At 38.2% G+C, this 25,146-nt stretch overlaps 1 protein-coding gene across 1 annotated transcript in view; it reads left to right on the top strand.

Moving 5' to 3' along the window:
- Positions 1 to 25,146, top strand: part of ASXL3 (ASXL transcriptional regulator 3) — a 196,102-nt gene that overhangs the window by 24,265 nt on the left and 146,691 nt on the right. Inside the window, exon 2 of the mRNA XM_055559041.1 lies at positions 9,687 to 9,769. Coding sequence (XP_055415016.1) covers positions 9,687 to 9,769 — 83 coding nt within the window. The remainder of the gene's footprint in view (positions 1 to 9,686; positions 9,770 to 25,146) is intronic.

The raw sequence follows: 25,146 nt of genomic DNA, 5'->3' as shown, positions 1-25,146 counted from the left end.
ACAGTCTATGGGGTTGCAAAAGAATTGGACACAACTTAGTGACTAAACAACCAAAGGGAGGCTGGGCCCCTAATAGTGTTTTCAAACAGGTGGCATTATTTCATGTGAATAAATTACTGGATCCCATTTTAGAAATTCATGTAACACAGTTACCTTACTTTAGGCTTCCATGGTAGCCAGGTGGTTGTAATTGAATATTAAATAATTGTCACATTCAAAGGCAAAAACCAGGACTACATAGCAGAAGTAATAGGAAAGCAGAATTTTTGCTTGATACACAGAAGAAACATTGTAATAATCAGTAGGTTCTGAATAGGCCATCTGCAAATTTCTGTGGTATAAGAGTATTTCTTCTTCATTAAAGAGATGTCTGACTTTTTAAGACAGGTTTCATATGTATCTTCATTTAAATAATAATTAATGTTTTTCTTTTACATTTTTTGGAACATTGTGGAAATTCCAGGTCTCTCACTTGTGTTTTCTTTCTATGTGTCAGAGGAATGTCAACTGTTTGTCAAGCTTAGAAAATTACTGAGGTAGAGCAAGCTTGCCAAAATCCCCCAGGAAATTAGAAGTCATCTCTCAGTTGCATAGAATTTTACCTGCAGATTTAGGTAGTGGTCACTGTCTGAACTGTTCCAGGCTTCAGAAAACTGTCTCTGTACTGGGAGCCCTGCTCAGGTTTTAGGAGGCTGAGCCACCAAAATAATTTTACTGTGAGAATTTCCTTCTGATGGACATTCTATAGATCGTAATTGCTAGAAAGTTCATCTTTAAGTATATGTTGTTGGAAGTAAGTTGCCGCTTCTGGTATTCTCTATTTTTGCTTGATTTGTAACACAAACACAACTGGATAATTCGTCCCCACAGGGTGCTTTTCTTCCTAGATAAGAGAGCAGTGTCTGAAAGAGTGCCCTGGTGGATAATCCCTCTTGTTAAACACCGGGAGGAAGACTTTGGGTTGGTGAAAGCAGATACGGGGTGGTGCAGGTTTACATCTGAATCCACAGGGAATAAATTTGACCATGATCGGGGATGGGGCCGGTGATATGTGTCTAACCTGATTTGTAGAAACCCTAGTGCAGCTTAGGCAGGAAATTGCAAAGAAAGACTCCACCTAACGTCCATTATTATTATTATTATTATTATTTTTCTGTAGCTCCCTTCTTTGTGTTGAAAAGATTCACGTTTCTAGGCTGTGCTCAAAGGAGGCATTTTTCCCAGCCTATAGTATTTAGCTAATGTTTACTAACACATGTTGCAGTAGGCAGTCATTTGGCATCCGGAAATAATCAGTGCTTTACACTCAAGCTCCCATTTAGTCCTCACAATATTTTTCTAAAGGAGAAAATGAAGAAACTGAGTTCAAGGAGGTTAAATATCCAAGATCACTCAGCTAGTGAGTAGCAGTTCCTGGTTTATCTGACTTCCTTGTTATGCTATCAAAATTCCTAATGTGCAGCAACTCAAAACTAACTTGGTCTCCATCGAAGCCTGCTTAATGGTGCTCTAATCTGATGCTACAGACGTGAATGAGGATCAAGGTCTTCAATCGCACGAGCCTTGCAGTGGCGCTGGAAGAATATCATTAAACAGATAATGCTAATTAAGGACAGCGGTGACAGGCGCTGCCATGGGAAAGTACAGGTTAAACCATTATCTGAGAGTTCAAGGAAATATCTGATTTGTCCTGAAGTGGGAGATTGCTGAGAGGGGGTGATGAGCTGGATGGTGCATATAATGTCTTGACTCCAGGCCCACAGTTTCTATGAGAGCCTTGTGCTCAAGACAAGAAGCAATTTAACTTAGTAGAAGGAGCAGACTTCTCTTGGCTAGACCCATTGACTTCCTACTGCCAGGTTTCAGGGACTCTTTATCTTCTTGGACACCTTTTCTTCTAGGTGACGTTGGCCTGACTTTCAAAGCTTTTATAACAAAATTTTGGATCTTTTAAGTCACACATTCACAGATACTACTACAGCATGTGATTTCCCCATAAAGTGCAGGCAAGTAGAGTAGAAAAATTGTGGGTGTCATCTCTGGGGCTTCCCTGGTGGCTCAGTGGTAAAGAACCCATTTGCCAATGCAGGAGATGCAAGAGACACAGGCTCGATCCCTGGGTTAGGAAGATCTCCTGGAGAAGGAAACAGCAGCCCTCTCCAGTATTCTTGCCTGGGAAATCCCATGCACAAAGAAGCTGGTGGGCTACAGTCCATGGGGTTGCAAAGAATCAGACACGACTTAGCGACTGAACAACAGAGTATCATTTTTTATACCCTTAACTAGTAACCACATATGGTAGAAGTGAAAACCACCTCATTGAGGTATAGATATTGGGCGCTGGGCAAGGTATTATCACTTTTTATGTGATTCATTTTCTTATCTGAATACTACCAGCCATTCAAATTCATGTCTCATCAAAATGACATGGACCTTTGAGGTTTCTCAAGAAGAGTGGAAATAGAGAATGTTAAATATATGAAGGCAGGAGGAGAAGGGGAAGATGGAGGATGAGATGGCTGGGTGGCATCGCCGACTTGATGGACATGACCTTGAGTAAGCTCCGGAAGTTGGTGATGGACAGAGAAGCCTGGCATGCTGCAGTCTATGGGGTCACAAAGCGTAGGACACGACTGAGTGACTGAACTGAAATATATGAATCCAGGAGTCTATTGTAATTCAAGTAAAACCTCTGGAGACTTAGCAGGGATGAGGTGTCTAATATATATTTGCTGCTTTTATTGTATTTAAACATTGTCATCATCAATATTATCATGTGTGCAAGTCCTGTCCTACAAAGTAGCTTTATGACCTTGGACTAATTACCTCACCTTAGTGCATTTCAGAGGAAGTTAATCCTGTCTCTCCTACGCATTTCACTGAGGTGTCAGGGTCAAATTATATATATATATATATATACTTCATATATAAGCAAATGAAATAATACATGTTGTAAGCAAACACTCTTTGATTGTAGAGAGCTATATAATGGTTTATTGTTATAACCTCCGATTCATTTACTGAATACATAAGACCTTAAATAGCTAAACATTTTAATGAACTGTCAATATGATTTAAGGGAAGATACTTTAATGTTTGAGAAAGATTTAAACCTGTATCATCAATGTGACTGTATTAATAAATTGTAGAAGTCATTTACTGCACAGTTAAATAAATAAGCTCAGAAATTTTTTTTCAGGGCCTGAAGGACCAAACCTTTTACCTTTATTTTATTTTTTTAATTTTATTTTATTTTTAAACTTTACATAATTGTATTAGTTTTGCCAAATATCAAAATGAATCCAATGAACATTGGTCTAATATGTTTATCTTCAGTTCAGTTCAGTTGCTTAGTCATATCCGACTCTTTGGGACCCCATGGACTGCAGCACGCCAGGCTTCCCTGTCTATCACCAACTCCTGAAGCTTGCTCAAACTCATGTCCATTGAGTCGGTGATGCCATCCAGCTATCTCATTCTCTGTCGTCCCCTTCTCCTCTTGCCTTCAATCTTTGCCAGCATTAGGGTCTTTTCGAATGAGTCAGTTTATCTTAGGGTACTGGAAATGACTTTTCTTGGTAAGCTTTAAAATGTTTGACGTATGGTATTCCTGGACCAGAAAAGTGCTGAAAGAATGAACCTAAAGCAGAAATCATTCTTAGCATGGCCTGTGTCCTCAGTGATTCAGCAAACATCCCTTTCCTTCACTTTCTATATTGCTATCTTTTTTTGCAAGTTTTTTTTTTTTTTTCTCTTCATATGGGGCATGTAGAAATCTGGGGAAGAGCAGTCTGAGATAGACTCTTGTCTATCATGTCTCAAAGTTGCATAAATGTACATATCTTTGAGATAGGCTCTGATGTAGTTGGGCTTCCCAGGTGGCACTAGTGGTAAAGAACCTGTCTGCCAGTGCAGGAGATATAAGAGACGTGGGTTTGATCCCTGGGTCAGGAAGATTCTCTGGAGGAGGCTATGGCAACCCACTCCAGTAGGCAAGAGTGGCGGACTACAGTCCATGGGATCGCAAACAGTCAACCACAAGTGAAGTGACTTAGCATGCATGCATACAGGCTGATATAAATTAGTCACATCGGTAAGGAAGCTGACATCCAGTGGGTTGTTTACCAGTTCTGCACATCTGTTCATGCCCTCTGGAAAATGCAAGGGAATCCATTGTTAGGGAGGCCACTGAGAGTATGTGTGCTTTGTGTCCTTAGCCATGGAAAGTCCACTTTGGTTTGAGCAGTGCTGAGTCTGCAGCCTGTTGGGAGTAGCAATGCAGGGGACAGAAGATAGTTGAAAATTGAAAGGACTTTAGTACATGAGAAGGAAGTATGAGAGGCATAAGATCCAACTCTTAGGAAGACAGAGTCAAGTGGAATCACAAATGTAGCTCTAACACAGGAGAGCAATTTGTTTTAGAAAGAAAGAAAGGGCATTTTATGTAAAGATTGAACACTGTGACAGACTCTGATTTGTATAGAAGAGACAGTGATATCTGGCCAAAGGTTTCTAATTACAGCCTTCTCTTGGCAGCCTTCTCTCGGCTAATAATTCTAGCTACAGATTTTCTTTTGGAAATGGCAGTTTTAGGGGCTTGTTTTTGAGGAAATAAATTATAAAACAGCTCCATTTTCAGCAAGAAAATTTTTGAAAGGAACTAGAAAAGATCATTTTTTAGCCAAAGTAAATAATGTAGGAAAAAGAAAACAGAACTATTGGAAAGGAGACACAATTCATAGTTTTTGTAGAAAATGTGATTTTATACTTCCGTGCTATTAGAACTATTAAGAATTCAATTAGCTGTTCATATAGATAATAATTATCACAGCTCAGTGGCTTTTGTGTGTAGCAATAAAATGTGAGAATATTTTATGAAAAAGTATATTCAGAGTTGCAACCCAAAATATAAAGCACTTAATAAAAAGCCTATTACAGTTTATAAAATAAAACTCAAACATGGAACAATGTGTGTACATTTCCTGAAAGTTTAATTAGAATGTCTCATTTAATTCCAATCTAAGTTTCATTTAGAAATATAAAGACGTGAGCAATGAAAAATTTAGGAAGGAATAATGAGAGCCATGTCCTGTCCAGAGAGTGAAATGTATTGTAATGTCGCAGCAATTTAAACAGGGTGGTGCTGGCACAGGAGTTGACTGAAAGTCAGGGCAACATAGGGGCTTCCCTGATAGCTCAGTTGGTAAAGAATCTGTCCGCAATACAACACACCCGGTTTGATTCCTGGGTTGGGAAGGTCCCCTGGAGAAGGGATAGTCCACCCAATCCAGTCTTCTCGGGCTTCCCTTGTGGCTCAGCTGATAAAGAATCCGCCTGCAATTAGGGAGAACTGGGTTTGACCTGGATTCCCCTCAGTCTGGCCTGGAGAGAAATTCCATGGACTGTACAGTCCTTGGGGTCACAAAGAGTCAGACACGACTGAGCGACTTTCACTTCACTTTACAGGGGAATGTAGCAGGAACTCTGGGTGAGCCCCAGGGACAGTGGTTTGCAGTTCATTTCAGAGACCCTGAAAATTCCCAGAAGTGCCTTTGGCCATTAGAGGGAGTAAGTGCTGGGGGTTCTGAGCACTCTCATCACTACTTTGCGTGTGAAGTCCCTTCAGTCCTGTCTGACTCTATGCGACCCCATGAACTGTAGTTCACCAGGCTTCTCTGTCCGTGGGATTTTTCAGGCAAGAATACTGGGATGGGTAGCCATTTCCTTCTCTAGGGGAATCCTCCCTATCTAGGGATCGAACCCAAATCTCCTGCATTGCAGGCAGATTCTTGACCATCTGTGCCTTTTATATTGGGTTTCCACATTTTTATGTTGTTTTCACATCCAGAAGCGTTTTCATTGCCCTAATTGTAATATATGGCAGAAGATGCCTCACTAACCGTAAACCAGAAACTGGCTTATGAAACAAATTGTGTTGGGGAATCTTGACCTATATTAATAATAGGTGGGGGCTTAAGTTAATTCTTCACAAGGCTGCAAACAGATGCATTCTGGATTGATTGAAGGGATTAAAAATGAAAGCTTAAAATACAAGAAATATTTGTAGATAATTACCTACTCTCTGGATAAAAGGAATGTCTAAACATAAGAGCAGGTAAAGCCACAGTGGAAAAGTCACATAAGTAGTTATGTGAAAATAGAATACTTTATGTGTCTTCATAAATATCCAAAAATAAGTAACATAAAGAATACAAATCTGTTATTAACATGCCCAATAATGAATATTATTTTAATCTATAAATAGCTTTTTACACATTAGTAAGAAAGAGATATCCCATATGGTATTCATTTGAAAAAAAACTTTGTTCTCATTAGTATTTACAAAAGTAAAATTAGAGTAACAATGAATTACAACTTATTTGACCCACCAAGTTGGCAAATATTGTGAAAAAGATAATATTTAATCCTGGCAAAGTTGTGGAGAGAGGCAGGTTCAGTTCTGCTTGGTGAGAGTATAAATTGTTAAAATATTTTTCAAACAGTTGGCAGTGTATCAAGAGACATGACAGAGCTCATATCCTTTGACTCAATAATATTCTAAGAACATTACATTCAGTGTATTCTTTGGGAAATTATTTTTGGTCGTAAACTTACTAGTGCATTTTGTTTTCTGTAATATAGGTATGAATTTGCATTTTTCCATTTTTTTCAATCAGAAAACAAAACTTTTAAATTATCATTATCCATGGTGAACTCTAAAATTGGAATCTCTGTATTTTGTCATAATTGTATTGTTATTGCCCAAGACGGTTTGAACCTGTTTTGATTATCTGAAATATTTATTGGCCCTGTTACTAATCTTATTATGATACACAATCTTAAGAATTGTATAGAATCCCACTCTCTTCACTGCTCTATTGCATCCTTGACCCCTGTTTCTAAGAGGTAGGTACAAGGTGGAAAACGATTGGAAGAATATGTTAAATTCAGATTAAGTGTTACATAACCAGGAAGACATTTTCAAATGCTAGTTGTATTTGAATATGTCAAGAAAGGTAATCCAGGAAGAATAATTTTTCAGGATTTAGGAAACACTGCATAGCCAAGACATCGATTCCTGGCATGTGTGGGTGCTTCCTCAGTCTAACGTTGGGGGCTATAGTTTCCCTCTGACTGTGGCTTCTTCCCTCTGTTGTGTTTGAGTATGGCTGCCTGCTAGTCTGATTCATGTCTCTGCCATGTGTCATGTTATTTCAGTGCTATCCATGTTATTGTTCCATGAAAGTAATTTCTATCTTGTTCTCTGAATGTTCAGAGTTCAGTGAAGCCTGTTCATACCCAGGACCCTCTCCTGCTCCGTCCCCTTTCTCTGTCTTGCAGGAACTGAGGGTGGCTTCTGGTGTTCTGGGTGGCTTCAGCATTTCCTTCCTGCCTCTCATCCACTTCGCGATGTAATTCTTCGCACTTCTACTTCCTTTGTAGAGTAGGATGTGATGTCATAGAGAAGGGGACAGGGCTATCCAAATTCTCTCAATTGCTGGGAGGAGCTGCCAAGGTGTGCTGAGGGGCCTGTACTCAGGAAGAGAAACAGGGAGTCCTCCACAGTGAGTAACCCCCCTTTCGAGTGCACCCAACTTTCCATGAAAACATTCCCCGGTACGCTGGAGTTTCCTCTTCCGCCCTTTCTGGATTTAATCAGTTTGCCTTTTGGACATTCCCAGTTCAGCTCAATATGCCTCCTTTCTCCCCTTTTTTCTCTGCCCGCTCTCTTTTCTGCCATCCTGTGTCTCTCCCTTCCAGTTTCCCTCTTCCTTGCTTGCTTACTCATGTATGTGTGTGTCTATTGACCTTCTGCCCATACCTTCTATGAGAGACCATTGTTCCCAGCATTGCCTGTCCTTGGGGGTGATGCCCACCCTGTATCTAGTCCATGTGACCACAGCATCGCCTTTCAGTAACTCATGAGTATGAACTGTTCTACAATACTGACGGTTCTTTTTATTTCAGAAATTCTGTTGGTTTTTTTGTTTTCATGTCTGTATCTTTCCTGCCTTTCTTTGTAACCTAATCTTTCCCCCTTTTCAGCTCTTTCATGCAGTTTCCTTCTTGCCTTTTTTAAACCAATATTTTTACACTTTAGTCCTCTTCCCTGTACAGCTGTGCCTATGTTTCTCCCCCCTTCCCTTTGATAGTTTTCAGTCCATCCCTCCCAATAGTCTCCTCTCTGGAGACAGTTTTCCTTCTTTCCTGTTGACATACTTGTTGCTATGCTCTTTCCAGTGTAGCATGTTTTCGATGTTCTTTAAAGAATTGCCATCTGCAACTAAGGGACTGACCAGACTGGGAAAACCGGGGACATTTTCTGGGAAATAGAGGCGAGAACAGAAAAGTGGCCTTAATGGTGAGGAAGGGCAGGCTGTGGATAATTCACTAGATAACCACAAGGAACAGAGCCCCAAGGAGCAGAAGCCTTGCCAGTGACCTTGTTGAAATTTACCCATTGGTAGTAGAAGAGATCACAGAGCTCTTTTGAATGTATTTGGAAGCCTTTTCAATTTAAAATTTGCCTAAAAACTTCTCAATTAATTCTCAATTATTATGATAATTCTGGTCTGATAATCATAGTAGTCATAAATTAGGACTCTAGAATCATTAAGTTGCATGGGGCCATGACTTGTGCACAGACTCCTGTACAGAAAATTTAAGTATTGGGTTGGCCAAAAGGTTCATTTGGGTTTTTCCATAAGATGTTCTAGAAAAACCCAAATGAACTTTTTGGCTACTGCAATAGGTGTCATCTGCCCTTGGAAGAAGTCGTTGTGAAGATATGTGCAGACTTGTTCTCTTGTACCGGATGTGGTCCTCACAGCCCTTGTTCGTGAGTGGTGTGGGGACCATTGCTTACTGCTTTCACTACGTGTAGTTCAGTCCCTGGGTAAATAAAGAGCCTTGATTGCTAGGGCTGGTGGTCTAATGCCCGTGGAAGTAATTAACTGTGTCCCATGTTATTTCCCATACTTTGTTCAAAATATCCCCTCCACTCAAAAATAAGTAGGACAGATGGGGAGAGAAGGAAAATAGGACTCAATTCATAAAGCTGAGATGGGCTGAACCGGAAGAGGAAGGGGGTTTACTTGAAATGAATTGGAAAAGGCAAATGAAAGGAAACTGAGCTGAACTGGAAGACACACTGTAATGGGATACTTGGGTTTCTGTGTGCTTTCTCTCCATTTTGGCCACGAAGGGTTTTTGTTGTTTTTTAATACAGAAGTTGATCACACTATGAATCCAGTGAGGTTATTTCTGACTAGTGCTTTGTTCTCTGCTGTTGATGGTATTCAGGCTCATGTTTCCAAGCTTTTAGAAGTTTAGGAAACATTTTAACAGCCTGAAAACATGACTTTAACAATAAAATGTTAGCAATTTTAAATAAAGGAAATTATATGCATTTACTAACTCGGTGTTTTCAGGTTTCACATTACTTTTTTTTGTGGTGTATGCCTTTGTGACATTTTTGTAGAATGGCCCCTGTATGTTGCAGAAATTGCCATAAATGTTCAGGAAGAAATTATATCCTATCACTTGCACACCTGACATGTATTATGTAACCTAATTTTGGCATAATAGCCCCTTCCCCTTTAAAATTTGCATGATTCACACACATTTTCATCTTGTATGCTTCTATGCAGTAATCTAGAAGTCTTATGTCTGTCTTTATTTTTTAGGCACTAGAAAAACATCCCAACTCACCAATGACAGCAAAGCAGATATTGGAAGTCATTCAGAAAGAAGGGTTAAAAGAAACAAGGTCAGTATTCATATTTACATTTTCTGTTTTCTTTGATTAACAATTGCTACTGATTGCAAAGCAACAGATGTATGTAGGTTTTGATGTTGTAGTTGATTGCGAATTAAGTAGCTACCTGCAGATTCTTTGGTGACTGCCAAATATTTGAGTGACCCAAGATTTCCTTGGAACTACTTGTTCAGTTAATAAATTAGACTGATAGAGAATGTATTTCATTAGCAAGGAGCAGCACTGTGTGAATTCGCCTGTAATTGGAGTTACTCATCTTTCTTGTAAGAGAAGATTTTTGTTTCTGAAAGTGACTACTGAAAGAGAAACATTTTACAGTCTTCACAGATAGATTCCAGGATGTAAGATGAGCTCACTCTGATAAAATTCAAATTGCCAGTGAACGTAGTTGAAAATTTAGTCCTCTTATATTTAGAATTACTCTACTTGGATAAATTATTGAGTCTTTAAAAAAAAAATAACAGTTTTATTGAGATAGTCATATATCATACCATTTGCCCTTTGAAAATGTACAATTTGTTGGTTTTCAGAACATTCCCCCAAACTGTGCGGTCATTACCACTGTCTAATTTTAGAACATTTTCACCACCCTAAGTGAACCCCATACCCATTAGCAGTCACTCCCAATTCCCTGTTCTCCCCAGCCCCTGGCAATCACTCATGTACTACAGTCTGTGGATTTGCCTATCCTGGACATTTTGTATAACTGGAATTATAAACTCTATAGCCTTTTGTGGCTGGCTTCATTTAGCATCATGTTTTCAGGGTCCACCCATGTGGTACCATGAATCAGTACTTCATTTCTTTTTGTTGCCAAATAATATTTTATTGAATGGATGTAAACTCCATTTTCTTTATCTGTGGTGATCTTTTATTTTTGTTTAGCTATGCATTTTACAGTGTTGGCTTTATCCAGTAGTTTAGGGCCATATAAATGATATTACTCAAAGAGAAGAAAGCAATTTGTTATAAGGTAAAATAACCATAGAGCTATCATATGTGTATCTACTCATTCATGTTACATAAAGTAAATTTTTTTTTAATTGTATAATTTTGCCTACCTGTAAGTCATTGACAAGACAGTGGTCTCAGCCTGGTGAAAATTTAATCTGCTGAGTTACCTTTTGAATCTGGTAACTGAGATAGCATCTGCAGAGAGCAATCAATGTCCTCCCAAGACTAACTTTTCCTACAAAATTGGTATTACCTGAAACTCATTACTATAACCTGTGAGTCACATTGGCTTCTAGCTGTTTAAAATGCATCTCTTGCGAGTTTTACCCACAAACATCACAATTTAGTGGTGTGGAGGACTCCTAGGTTCAGTTTTTCATCTCTGTTTTAGAGGCTTTATCTGCCTGTTCTGAAGAAGGAGCCCGAGCTAATGTACCTACAGTGTTTGCAATTATTGTTCCCCACAAAGTGGAGGTAACTTTGGGGGAGGAAAGTTGCTGACAGAGCCTAACAACTCTCTTAGAGGGGTCCCTTGCTTCTAAGCCAGACGTCAGTATAAGGGGCTCAGGAACAAAACGGGGACGCCTGGAAATTAATATTCTCCTGACTGCCTGTCCGAAATGTTTGGGCTATAGCCAGGAGAAAAGAAGGGGTACAAACCTAAAGATCTGAAATCCTGTTGAACGTGGGCTGAGCCAGCGCAGTCTACCAGTGCATGCGCTCGAAGCTTCTCCTATAAACAGACACTTGAAATGTGTTCATCATGATCTTCTTCTCCACAGGAGTGAGCAGGCCACTATCAGCTCTTATGTACCTTGAGATATAAAACTCCTGTACCATGGCCATGAGCAGCATTTTAATTACACTTAACCATTGTAACAGCTTTTTTTTTTTTTTTTTCATATTTTTTCAAGATGCTCGTCTTCCCAGAATGGTACATTAAAGGGCTTTGAGTATATGTTAGCAAACAAAACACAACTTCTTTAAAGAGTAAGAAAATTGAAATCGAAAACATAGCTTGTTCCTCTGTAAGTCGTTGACCCCTTCATCATCCCCGTCCTCCATTATTGTGTCCTGTGAAGAAAAAAAATGTCGTTGTAAGTACAGATGAACCTGTGTAGGACTGTTTAAAGTTACCTGCAAGGAACTCAGAAGTTAAATAGGAAAAGGAATAGGCCAAGAAAGAGACCATGGATCTGTTTTAAGTTCTACTTTATAAAATCAACTCTGTGCAGAGGGCTTCACACTGTGCATTTTATGTCCCCGTTTCTTTCTGTCTCTTTGAATTCTCGCTCCTGTCAGGTGTGATGGTTCCTTACAACTGCTGTATCTGTAACCACTCTTCCCTTCTTTTCTAGTCTGCTTATTAGGATCATCTCTAAAGTAAAAGTAGTTCTCAGATTTTTGAGTTTCAGCTTTCCTATTGTATATTGCTTTAGGGAATAGATTCTGACATTTATTTTTATTTTGTTACCTTTCAAATTCTTAAATAGTTTCCAAGTATTTATGGAAGCGGAGTAAATGAAGTGTAACTGTATCTGTTTTTCTTAAGTAAAGTTACATTTAAAAATTCCATCATCATAAGGTCAAGCATAGCTGTTTCATTTCTAGGTATTTATTAATGATGTGCTTTTCAAGATGTGCAGGCTTTCAGATATGCCTGATTAACTGCAGGGGAGTGACTGTGAAGGTTACTGATGCGCCCATAACCCCCCGGTGTCTCCATGAATGAGAGGTCATGTTAGCGGCCCTCCCCCAGTCCACCGCTGTGCCTGGCATTTCTGGAAGAGAGAGGATTGGCCCTTTATCCATCATCATTCCAATGCCATTTGTTTTAAAATAACGCCATTTCTTTCCAGAGCTGGGTTGTTGGGGGGTGGGGGGAGGGTTCTTCATCCTGTGTGTCAGGCAGGTTTCCTATAACACTGGACCTCACTGGACTCTAAATTTGTCCTTGTTTGTCTTCCTACTGGTCTGTGAGCTCCTTATGGGGAGGGTACCCCCACACTCCTGGCACTCAGAAGATACTCAGTAAATATTTGTTGAGCAAACATTCTTCCTCAGGATGTTAACTTGCTGGTCCTCAGTGATGCCTTTGGCTTGCATTTAAAGTTAGAAGCTGCTTTTTGGCATTACAGGTTGTATTTTTCAATCCTATTTTTAATTGTTTTAATCAAAAAGAATCTACCAGTTTTGAGGGAATTCCTTTAAATAGATGCATGCCGATCGCCTCTGACAGATGGGTGGTGAACACGTGAGCTTACTGTGCCGTTGCCTGTTCTCAAACACTGTAGGTGCCTCTGGTTGACACTTAAAACTTAAAATAAAAAATAAACCAATAATTTTGGCAAAGCTGATATGTTTGTGTTCAATAGATGTGATATTGTTCATTTATTTATTTTTGACATTTTATGGTACCTTTTCTTCTTTCCCAGGGACACTTCAAATTGCATAATTTTCATACAGGATAAAAAGAGAACAGCTCTTTTATATCATGTTCTGTGTATCTTCTTCAAGTTATTGATGAAATGTGTAGTGTTTGGTTGCACTCTATTTGGGAAAGCTAGACTGAAATAAGAACTCCCCATGTGGTTTTTAAAAAGGTATATAAATGTAGTAAATTTTCAGAAGAACATAAAGTTTTTGTTAGAGAAAATTAATATGATCATGGCAAGATTTCCTAGAATTTTTTTAATGAAAATATATTTGGTAAGTTTTAATTCCCTTCTGTATAATAATAGAAGATCTTTATCAATATAATTTTATTCTGGTCCATCTATATTGTACTTGCTTTACTGATTGAGTTATTTCCAGGCTTCTGTTACTTTGTGCTAATGAGTTGTCAACAGTTGATAAGACAAAGCTGTTTGGAATGCTTTTCAGATGATCAGAATCTTATAATCAATCAAAGAGCCATGTTGCTTGCACAGAGAGGATAGAAATGTGCATATTCCAGACTTCAGCTTTTATGGATGGATATTTGATATTCCTGTTTGGACTGCTTGGCTAAACATTCCCACTTCCTGAGGGAGAGAGGGTGCTACTGTGGACTCTAGTCTTGTCTGCAATAATTAAACATATGTTCATAGAAAAAGAGAAAGCAACTGCGGTGACTGTGTTGGTTTGCATGACTTTGGGGGTTGCCTTGCCCTAATTCTGATTTTCTGCTTTTGGCTCGCTTATTCAGAAGTTATAATTCCTTTACAAAGGGGACTGAGGGAGTTTTGATGCCCAAGGATATGTTCTTCTCTGCTCATGTAATTTTTAAAGCAATGCTTCCAGAGAAACATATGCTGTTTTAGTGACACATCCAGGAGCGGTAGGTCAAGGAATGAGGTCTGTAGCTTTACCTAACGAGAGGGGGGCCCCCATTTGTCGGTGGGGATAACTGGTTATGTGCCTGGCGTTATTGTTACAAGATACTGGTCATTAATGTAGCATAAACTGTGATATAGTTGGCATATTATTTGATAGTAGGTAAGTAGTTTTCTAACGGAGGTGAGGCAGTCTTAAAATAATGGTCAAAAAATCACAGCATGATTAAAAAACCCTCTGTTAGGTTAGGGGCATGGCAATATTTATCAGGTACATTTATTTAAAAAAAATATTTATTTATTTATTTTTGGCTACACTTGGTCTTCATTGCTGCTCATGGGCTTCCTCTGGTTGTAGAGAGCAGGCGGCTCCTCTCTTGTTGCACCGTGTGGGCTTCTTATTGGGGGGCTTTTGTTGTTGCAGAGCATAGGGCTTCAATAGTTGTGGTGCATGGGCTCAGTAGTCACAGCTCCCAGGCACTAGAGTGCAGGCTCAGTGGTTGTGACATGGGCTTAGTGGCTCTATGGCATGTGGGATCTCTCGGAGCAGGGATCAAACCCATGTCCCCTGCATTGGCAGGCGGATTCTCAACCATTGGACCACCAGGGAAGCCCTGTAAGGTATACTTTTAAAATACTATAGATGCCTTACTTTGAAAAAAGAAAAAAATCTATGTTCGATTTCATCAACCATTTACAGGGCAGCAACCTATAATTACGTATCACAATAGAGACATTTGAAAAAGTTTATAAACAATCTCTCTTGTGCTTGGTATTACTCAGGACATTGACATATTTTTGATTTTGTAATGTGGAGCATGCAGTTGACAACCCAAGATTTTGTAATTATCCTGCTATCAATGAGAGCTTTTTATCCCCCCTGGGAATTCTGAGAATAAATTTGTTGTTCACTCCTGTCTTAAGGTCTTCCATGTTTTCTGTTTTGCAGTCTTTGTCATGATATTCTGAAATAAGTGTCTTCACTTTGTACTGTGGTTTATTAAAGATGTTGCATTTTTCCAGGGGGATAAAATGTCAAAAAAATTCCATTACCATGTACAGTGAAAAACAGTAAAATTCCTTGGCATTTCTCTTGGTGAGATTTACGTTTCTAATTAGTGCTACAGGAGATGCTTCTTTCTCACTGCTGAAATGTTTTGTCTAAAGATAAGAAAGAAACACAAATAATTTCAACTGCAAAATCAATTCTTATTTCCAGACTCCGTGTTGGCATCGCCCCTTTCGTACTGACATGGTGGTCTAGTTTGTGTCAGGGCCTTTTAGAATTAACAGTGTTAACACAGTGTCACCCGGCCATGTGCTAGCATCTAATTCTCTCATTGTGTAAATGGTGTGCACAGTCAGCTACTTAGAAAGGAATGAAGGAGACAGTGATGTTATTAATCAGAATCACAGAAAAATCATACCTAAATCATGTATTTATGTGCATGTCTAGGTGTGTGTTCATGAGAGTATGTAAGCAAGCCTTTAGAATAGTTTCTCTCTTAGTGGACATAAAATTTTACTTGTCGTTACTTGGATTACAAATCTCAGTCCAGATCATTCCTAATTCTATTCTCCCATTCCCCTCATGGCCAGTTGGTTCTTGGGTGGTGTTAGTTCTGTGTTCTAACTACATCTTTCTTTCTCTGTATTCCTAGTCTTTGCCATTCATTCTTTGCACTTAAAAATTTTCAACTCGATTAATACAGTATCTTCTTAATTCATCTCTTTAAACCTGGTCTCCCCCTTTTTAAATCTATTTTTTTTCTTAACAACTACCCCATTTATAGTAGCATTTCTTAACTGATAATCCAAAATAATGCAGAGAATATAACATACCTAATAAACTATGAGTCAAAAGCTGTTGTTGGTTGTATGTTTGGATATAATTAGATGAGATCAGGCGTGGTACTTTTTTCTAGTCACATGGTATCTGAAGAAACACATGCTATTCTGATAATGTAGGGTTTATGATATGAGTGATGAATGCATACAGTATACCTTACATTTAGATATAAGGTTTGGAATTTCTAATTTGATCATTTTTACAAACATTTGGTTCTTCCCAAAATACATCACTTAAAATGTTGTTTGTTAGAATTGTGTGCTTTGTGCATAATTAATTAGTTTTAAATTAAATGGTATAAAACTGATTATACAAGTATTCATAATTTATACATGGGTATCATTCATTGTTTAAAAGCAACTAATCTCTCATAATTAAACTTTTCTTAAAGTTCTTTTTATGATGACACAGTGATTGGAATAATTCTTCAAGGGGATAATACGATTATATATTACTGTGGAAGCATTTCCTGAATTAGGTAAATAATTGTGTGAAACATTACCCTACAGGGTCAGATTTCAACTCCTCAGCCCAGCCTTAATCAGCCTGGACTTTGGCAGCTTTAAAGCCTTTGCAGTCACGCTTTTGATGTTGCAGCCACAGTTGACTACAGCTGACCCTTGCACAGCTTGGGTTTTTGAAATTTGTGGATTGACTTATACACAAATATGTTTCAATAGTAAATCCTACAGTACTACACAGCCTGTCACTGGTGGAATCTGCAGACATGGAAGAACTGCAGATACAAAGGGCTGACAGTAAATTATATGCAGATTAATTTCCATGTTGCTCAAGGGTCAACTGTACTTGCCTTTGCTGTGAAATTTCTCCCAGAACCTTTTTGAAATTTGAAAAGCAGAAGTAGAGCCTGAGAGACTGTAGTAAGCAATGTTGTGTGTGCGTGTGTCGCACACTTCTGGTAGTTTTCACATTGTTCCATAAGATTGGGTTGCAGAATGGAAAGGAAGCAGTATTCAGGCAGAAAGCCTCAAACCAATGGAATAAATTTGCAACTGTACCCCTCCTGGTTCCCAGACTGAGGTCATGATAACAGTGATTGGTTACTGTGCCCTGGCTGCCATAACAAATCATCACACACTGGGCGGCTTAAACAACAGAACTCTTTTTTTTCTCTCTCATAGTTCTGGAGGCTAGAAGTCCTAGATGCAGGTCCATCAGGATACGTTTCTGGTGAGGGGGCTCTCTTCCTGGCTTGCAGACAGCCAACTTCTCACTGTATCCTCACGTGGCCTTTTCTGGATGTGTGTGTGCAGAGAGAGCGAGAGAAAGTTCTTCAGTGTCTCTTCCTCTAAGGACACTCCCATCAGATCAAGGCTCCATCTATATGACCTCTTTCAACCTTAATCCCTTCCTGAGAGATACCATCGCTCATAGCCACACTGGAGAGGAGAGCTTCAGCACAGGAATTGTGGGATGGGTGCACACACAGTCAGTCTACAATAGTGTTTCAGAATGTGGGCCTTGACATTTCTAGAATTCATGGCGTACCATAGAATTTTTCTAGAGTTTTGACTATCTGATTCAACTTGGAAGTTATAACAGTATGCTTAACACTGTACTGTGCTTCTGTCGTTACATACTCCTAATACGTGTTTTCATATGTTATTCCTAACATATAAACTGATAGAATACTTGGCTTAAGTTGCATGTTCAAATATAATGTATATAGTCACATAACATAAATTGATTTGGATTTTATTTGAAGCCTTTGGTAAAAATAGCTGTGGTAACCGCACATAACCCTCAAGGCATCAGTATTAAGGTATGCAGTTACAGCTATGACGTGGCCATTTCTTAATACAACATTTCATTCTGTCAAGCTTTCTTTCTCCATTCTTCCAAATAATTGAACAAAAGAGGTAATTTGGGTGATTTCAGCTTTATCAAGATCTTGGTATAATTTATTCCAGAAATACTGAGCACTCTATAAACATTTCAGTCCAGGAATAGGAGCAGAAATGGATATAAAATTATATTGTATTTGAGTCTTTCTAAGTATCCTATGCAGGTGAAAATCTTTCGGGAGAAATACACGTTTAACTGGGGTATTGTATTTAATTTTTTTCTAGGTGGTGTTTTTCTCCTTATCTCCTCATTTCATTGCTTGTGCTCTTAATTGCCACATGCTTAAATGATTTTAGTTTTGCTTCCATGTTTTGAACTTGACAACATAATTCAAATGCAAAACAGTTGATATGCTGACATGGGGACTTCTTTTTATAGTTGACTTGTTTTCAGAGGAATAAAAATCATGACATTTTGTTAAGACAGGTTTTCTAAAAGCTACAGTGCATAATTCCTTAGACGAAGTCCTAGTTCGTTCAGGACAATTAAGGACTATTTATCCTACCTCCTGAATGTCTTATACAGAATTACATTGATAATTTTCTGAAATTCAGATGATTTCTATTAACATTTTTTTAAAAGTTAGTTAAGTCCTGCTTTAGGTGCTGTGCAAGGCTTGTATTTGGGCTCTGTTCTCTCTTCAGTTTGTTGGTGACTGTCTTCTGGCCAGGTTCAGGGGACTCACGTGTGTGAGTAGACCTTTCCAAAGTGTTTATTAGTTAAATAAGAGAACATCAGAGAAAAGAAAACAAGTGTGGACATCGAGAAGTTAATCAAATACCTATAAAGCGTGTCCTTTTTTGCTATGTAAAATCCAGGGGTTTTGTGGAACCTTTAAGACATATCCTCATTCCAATAACATTTATTAAGCACATGCTATGTTCTTGAGATCGTGAAAGCTGCTGAATTAATAGATGAGTAAAATGAAGTTCCTTCTTTTGAAGATTTAACAACGTGATTCCAAACGTTATTCTCTGAATCATTCAATTATATCTTTTAACCTCTCCTCTGTGGAGGATGTCTTCAGCCTAGAACATAATGGGTTTTTATTTTTTATTAAAAAAATTAAATTTAGGAATTTTAAATTCTTTATAAAATATATGATATTCCAGCCTATCAAGAAGTATTGTCTTTCCATCACAAATATAAGCTCATCAAAGATAGGAACATGCATCTACATATCCATTAATTTATTTTACCTAGAGCTGAGATACCATGCTTAATGCAGCATGTCAAGCAGATTAATGAGTAGGGGCTTGATGAGTAAAATAATACCTAATTGTTTTTTTTTTAATCATTTACTTTTATTAGGCCCAAGAGTAAGGACTTGACATGAATTATCTTTTTAAACAGATGGTTGATAGATATTATACTTCCCATTTTACTGATAGGGGAACTAAGGCAGATGAGGTTAAGTCACTTGAGATAGTTCATTTAGCTAACAGGTGACAAGTCTGGAGTTTGATGTCTGATTCAAATTGCACTTAATCTTTTAAAATATTTGTTTCCAGAACCTAAAAACACTTTGTTTTTAAAGTATTGTTTTATGAGTTTATCAAGTAAATACTCCCCCCACCCCAGCTCCCACTCCCTTGGCAGCTTCTCTGGCTAACTGTTGATTGTCTATATATGTGTATAAAATTCACTGAGATTTAAGTCAAGCCTGTAGATAGGTGTGTTGAGACTCTCAATTTAGAGCCTATTTGTAAACAGAGTTGAAAGATTTTTTAAAATTCCATTTCCATAACCCAGATTTGGAAGCTTCAAAGCCTTTCCCAAACTTTACCTGTTATGCTTGTCCAACATGAAGGGGGACGGTGGGTGATCTTTAGTGAAGACTGGGGTTTGTGGGTAGCAGCAAGATGTATTTGCATTGTAACTCTTTACTGTTTTATCTAGAAGGTGATGTCATAAGGTGGGATACATACTTTGGATAATGGAAGAACCATGGCCTCTATTAGGACTCTTACTGTTTTGCTGTTGAAGTTGGACTTATAGATTGTTTCTGGGGGGAATTGTTTCGCTGTGGCCAAAGCATATTGCTAACAAAAGACAGTTTTAGAAAGTGGCAGTCACTATTTTTATGAAATAACTGAAGGAAAATAGATGAGACTGACTAAACCATGGGGATGGAGGAGGCTGTTATTAACATTATTCTTTTTTAAGATATGCATCTAGGGAAAGAAAAGAAGGTACAAATGAATAGATGAGTATGGTCAGGACTAGCATCACTGCATTCTTTAGAACATTTTCTCAGTCAGATAAACTTTACTGTTATTGGGAATCTATGTCATGACCACTTATCCATCCTCTCTCATTGCTTCCATCCATTGTATTTCCACTGGGAGGTATAAAACCACCACTCATTCCTTTTTACTTTTATTGCTCATTTTTACAAAAGACAAATGTAAAATTTCCGTCTAGAGCACTTTCTCCATCAGATCACTGCAGATAGCCCAAATTCATAATTTCATTCCTCTCTAACCAGTCTGCGTGAAATACAATTTGTGCAATGATAATTTTTCAATTTGTTGCTTAATTTGCATTTGTTGAAGGTGACCTACTGATTGCTAGATACAGAAAAATACCACGCATGAAGATTTGTTGGAATACATTGTGGTTAGTGTGATAGTCAATGGCTCAAATCCTGAATTCTGAAGTTTTAGGATTATCAGAGATCACTTTAGAATCACCCTGCATCTTCATGCCAAGAAGGAAAGTGCTGAATCAGGTATACAGAAAACACCATTTGACAGGCCAGAATTCTACCCCTGAACCACCAACTCTAGAAAGTACTATTTGGAGTTACTTAGAATAGTTTTTATTGCCCATTTCTTTTACTTGTCCTTAATATTGAAAGTATGAGCTTGGTTTTTATTTTTTTTTTAATTTTTTTTTTATTTTATTTTATTTTTAAACTTTACATAACTGTATTAGTTTTGCCAAATATCCAAATGAATCCACCACAGGTATACATGTGTTCCCCATCCTGAACCCTCCTCCCTCCTCCCTCCCCATTCCATCCCTCTGGGTCGTCCCAGTGCACCAGCCCCAAGCATCCAGTATCGTGCATCGAACCAATTGAGCTTGGTTTTTAAAATTAGGATCTATTTTATTGTTTTTAAGCACCATCCTTTTGAGTTAAGCCACTGAAAACTTTTAGTTTTCAAAATTTTATAAATCATTTTGTTAGGTACAGTGGCACGTTCTTTTTTCTCTTTATTTTTTATTAATGTATTTATTTTTAATTGAAAAATAACTGCTTTACAAAATTGTGTTGGCTTCTGCCATGCATCAGCGTGAATCAGCCATAGGTATACATATGTCCCCTCCCTCTTAAACTGCACCCCCCCCACTTCCCTCCCCATCCCACCCATCTGGGTTGTCACAGATCACTCCGTTTGAGCCTCTGTGCATCATACAGCAAATTCCCACTGGCTATCTGTTTTACCTATGGTAATGTGAATGTTTCCTTGCTGTGGAATGTCTCAATATGTCCCTCGCTCTCCTTCATTCTTATCTCCTTTTTTTCCTTTGAGAGGGATGACATATTGTGAAATGATGTCTGCAGAATTTTGAGTAGGAGTATCTGATTATCTAAATTTTAAACCTAGTCTTTTCCTTACCCAATTTTCTACCACCTGGTGACCCAGGGCATTTCCAGCCTTTATTAGAAGTGCTTCTTGTGGTAAGAGAGTAACAGAATTCCTAATTCCTAGAATCTGAGGAGTTAAAGGTGCATGCTCAGTTGTGTCTGACTCTTTGCAACCCCATGGACTATAACCTGCTGGGCTTTGCTGTCTATGGAATTTTCCAGGCAAGAATGCTGGAGTGGGTAGCCATTAGACCTTTTGGTAAAATCAGGACTAGTTTACACAAAGGACCATTTGCTGTGGTCATTACTCTCCCAGCTTTTAGCCATGCTTTTGAGAATTTATTTGAAAGCAAGCCTCCTTAAAAGAAGGGCATTCAGAGCAGCATTACGATGCAATCTAAGATGTGAATGAAGTTTAACTCAGAACAATAACATTTTGTTCCTGCTAAGGACTTTGTAGATCATATCATCTTAAGCTTTTATTTTACAAATCAATAAACTAAGGCTTAGAGAAGATGAATTGTCCACTGTAATAGAACTAGTAAATATGTGACTCATCTTAAAACTTAGAAGAGGATGATCATTTCAGAATTTGAGAAGAATGTGCAAAAAGCCCAGTAAAGGACAGACCACAAAGAAAAAAAAAAGAATATAAATCTTCTATTCCAAGGTACTATTAGAAAGGACATGTCTTTCAATCGATTTTCCTGAAGTGATGTGTTTTCATTGATCCAGTCGCCCTCTATTACCTGGTTTTATTTGCCTCCAATAGTACATATTTTGGCAGGAGATTGGGGTGCAAGAGAGAATGTTCTGTAATTTATACTTCAGGTAGTTATCTGGTGTTCTTGATTCTGGACTTATTGGCTTTTAGTTACCATCAAGACTTTACCCAAAGGAGGAGTCTGAGAAGAACAAGGGAAAGGGTAGTGACTGCCTTTCACTCCTGCGTTTGTGGGTTGACATAGAGAGCCAGTGAGCTCAGTAAGACACGGTGCCATGGATCATTTTATTGAACATGCTTACTCCTGTTATTCTTTAGAATGTCTATAATATAAGTAATTTGTGAAGCAAGGGTGAATAGATTTGCCTGCAGACAATTTGATGCACACAGGGCATCCAGCCTCTATTTTCTCTTTTCCTTTTAGACTCTTGCAGCCTGCTCTGTTTCTTCATTCACATCATGGTAATATATTTAATTTATGTTTACTTATTAAATTTTCCTCTCTTCTCTATAAAAAATGAATAGAAATATTTAAAGATAATCAAAATAAAATTGAGTGGCCTGAGAAGTCCAGTGGGCAAATGGAACATTGTCGACTAACGTGAACTTACAGTAAAAATCCAGTTTTCATTTATTGATCCTTTTTTCGAGCATTAATAACTCATTTGACTTTTCTTTATAAATGGATCTTTAGTATATCAATATAGTATGAAATATATGTAATGATTATTTCATGGATTAAATGAAGTTAAACCCAGTAAAATTTGAATCTGTCAAAGATTTTTTTGTAATGAATGCCTGATCTGTTGTTTGATTCTTCAGTTGTAATAGTATTGATCTCTGACCTTTCCACTGTTTAGGGGTTATCATATAGATTCAAATTTTAAAATAGATTTGAAAGCCTATTATGACAACTGCATATTGCTGATTATAATAAATTCTTTGTGAGTAAAAGTATTCATATTGTATTTCTTAGGTTTTGAGAATACTTTTAATTTGTATTTATTTATGCTTCCCTGATAGCTCAGTTGATAAAGAGTCTGCCTGCAGTGTGAGACCTGGGTTTGATCCCTGGGTTGGGAAGATCCCCTGGAGAAGGGGACGGCTACCCACTCCAGTATTCTGCTTTGGATAATTCCAATGGATTGTATAGTCCCTGGGGTCACAAAGAGTTGGACACGACTGAGTGACTTTCACTTTCATAGCATAGATACTTATACAGGCTAGTATATAGGTTTGCATGGGTGTCATGGAGTCCCAAAATAGATGGTTAATCAAATAAAACTTCATTTCTCACATTACAGTCTGAAGGTGGGGAGTCCCAGGAATGATGGGATAGCTTTGTTATATCAGGATATGCAAGGAACCAGAGTCCTTTTGTCTTATTGCTCTGTTGTCCCTAGGATTGAGTCCCTATCACCATGGTCTAACATGACTTGCCACCAAATCCGTGTTCCAAGCAGCAGGTAGAAGAGGAGGTAGATACAGTCCCTCTGCAGATACATTTTAAGCATTGAGTGCATCCATTTTCCTCATGTCCCATTGACCAGATATATATTTACAGTTAGCAGAATGGGAAACAGGAGCATGTACTCTGTTGCAGGAAGCATGTTCCCAGCTGAAATGTGGGAGTCTTAGCTGTAGGGAAAGGCAATTTGGGGGGAACAACTATCAGCCTTTGTTGTATCTATTTTTAATCAAATCTCCTGCTTAGACTTGGTTTAGTTAAGTATGTGTTATAACTTGTGACATTTGAAAAAATTACCTATATATTTGACTTTATGCAGACATTAACATATATTTTCAATTCTCTCTGACTCTAGACAGCCTGTTATGAACTTCACTATTTCTTGTCCTCTGCCCCCTGCCTCCAGAGCCCAAATCACATGTCATATACCACCTCCTCAGTGAAGAGTTCTTTAGCTTTAATTCATCATTTTATTCTTGTTGTTTATTTATAACATTAATACATCTATGCCTTTGTCATAGTAGCTAATAAACTCTCAAATTTTCTCTTGTTATAACAGGACTGCAGTTTCCTTAATGGTAGAATTTAGGTCCCATTGATCCTTCTCTTCCCTATCAGTTCAGTTCAGTTCAGTTCAGTCGCTCAGTCGTGTCCGACTCTTTGCCACCCCATGAATTGCAGCACACCAGGCCTCCCTGTCCATCACCAACTCCCGGAGTTCACCCAGACTCACGCCCATTGAGTCAGTGATGCCATCCAGCCATCTCATCCTCTGTCGTCCCCTTTTCCTCCTGCCCCCAATCCCTCCCAGCATCAGAGTCTTTTCCAATGAGTCAACTCTTCGCATGAGGTGGCCAAAGTACTGGACTTTCAGCTTTAGCATCATTCCTTCCAAAGAAATCCCAGGGCTGATCTCCTTCAGAATGGACTGGTTGGATCTCCTTGCAGTCCAAGGGACTCTCAAGAGTCTTCTCCAACACCACAGTTCAAAAGCATCAATTCTTCAGCGCTCAGCTTTCTTCACAGTCCAACTCTCACATCCATACATGACCACTGTGCCCTTCATATAATAGACTCATGATATTTTCTGAATGGAAATTTGAACTGTAGCTCTATTTCCATTTCCAACGAAATGTGTTATCCTGGATAAGTCACTCAGTCTTTTTTGTTTTCTTTTTTTGTCTTTTCTGTCCAGTGAAATAGGGAAACTTATGGATCTTTATGTGTATTGTAGGGCTGAAATAAGGATAAAATAATTTTTTAAATGTACTGTCAATCATATGTTTGATATGTGAGATTTAATACCCTAGTGCATTAGTAGCACTTTGAAAAAATTAATCAAGATGGAATGGGTTATCAAGTAAATTTGTATTTGACCATATTTCACAGTAATATTTTGGCACACCAGTGTTAAAAGATTTATATTTCACTAAGAAGTATATAATATTATTGAATGGGCTTCCAAGGTGCCTCTAGTGCTACAGAATGTAACAGTATTATTAAATAATACTGCCTGCATGCAGTGTTATTTAGTACATAAGTTTTAATCTAAAAGTTCATGAGAAGTTAGCAAAGGGATTCTAATCAGTTTGTGTTCT

Source organism: Bubalus kerabau, chromosome 21, assembly GCF_029407905.1.
Source record: "Bubalus kerabau isolate K-KA32 ecotype Philippines breed swamp buffalo chromosome 21, PCC_UOA_SB_1v2, whole genome shotgun sequence".
NCBI lineage: Eukaryota > Metazoa > Chordata > Mammalia > Artiodactyla > Bovidae > Bubalus > Bubalus kerabau.
Note: the sequence above shows the minus strand (reverse complement) of the source record. Positions and strands in the feature narration are given on the sequence as shown.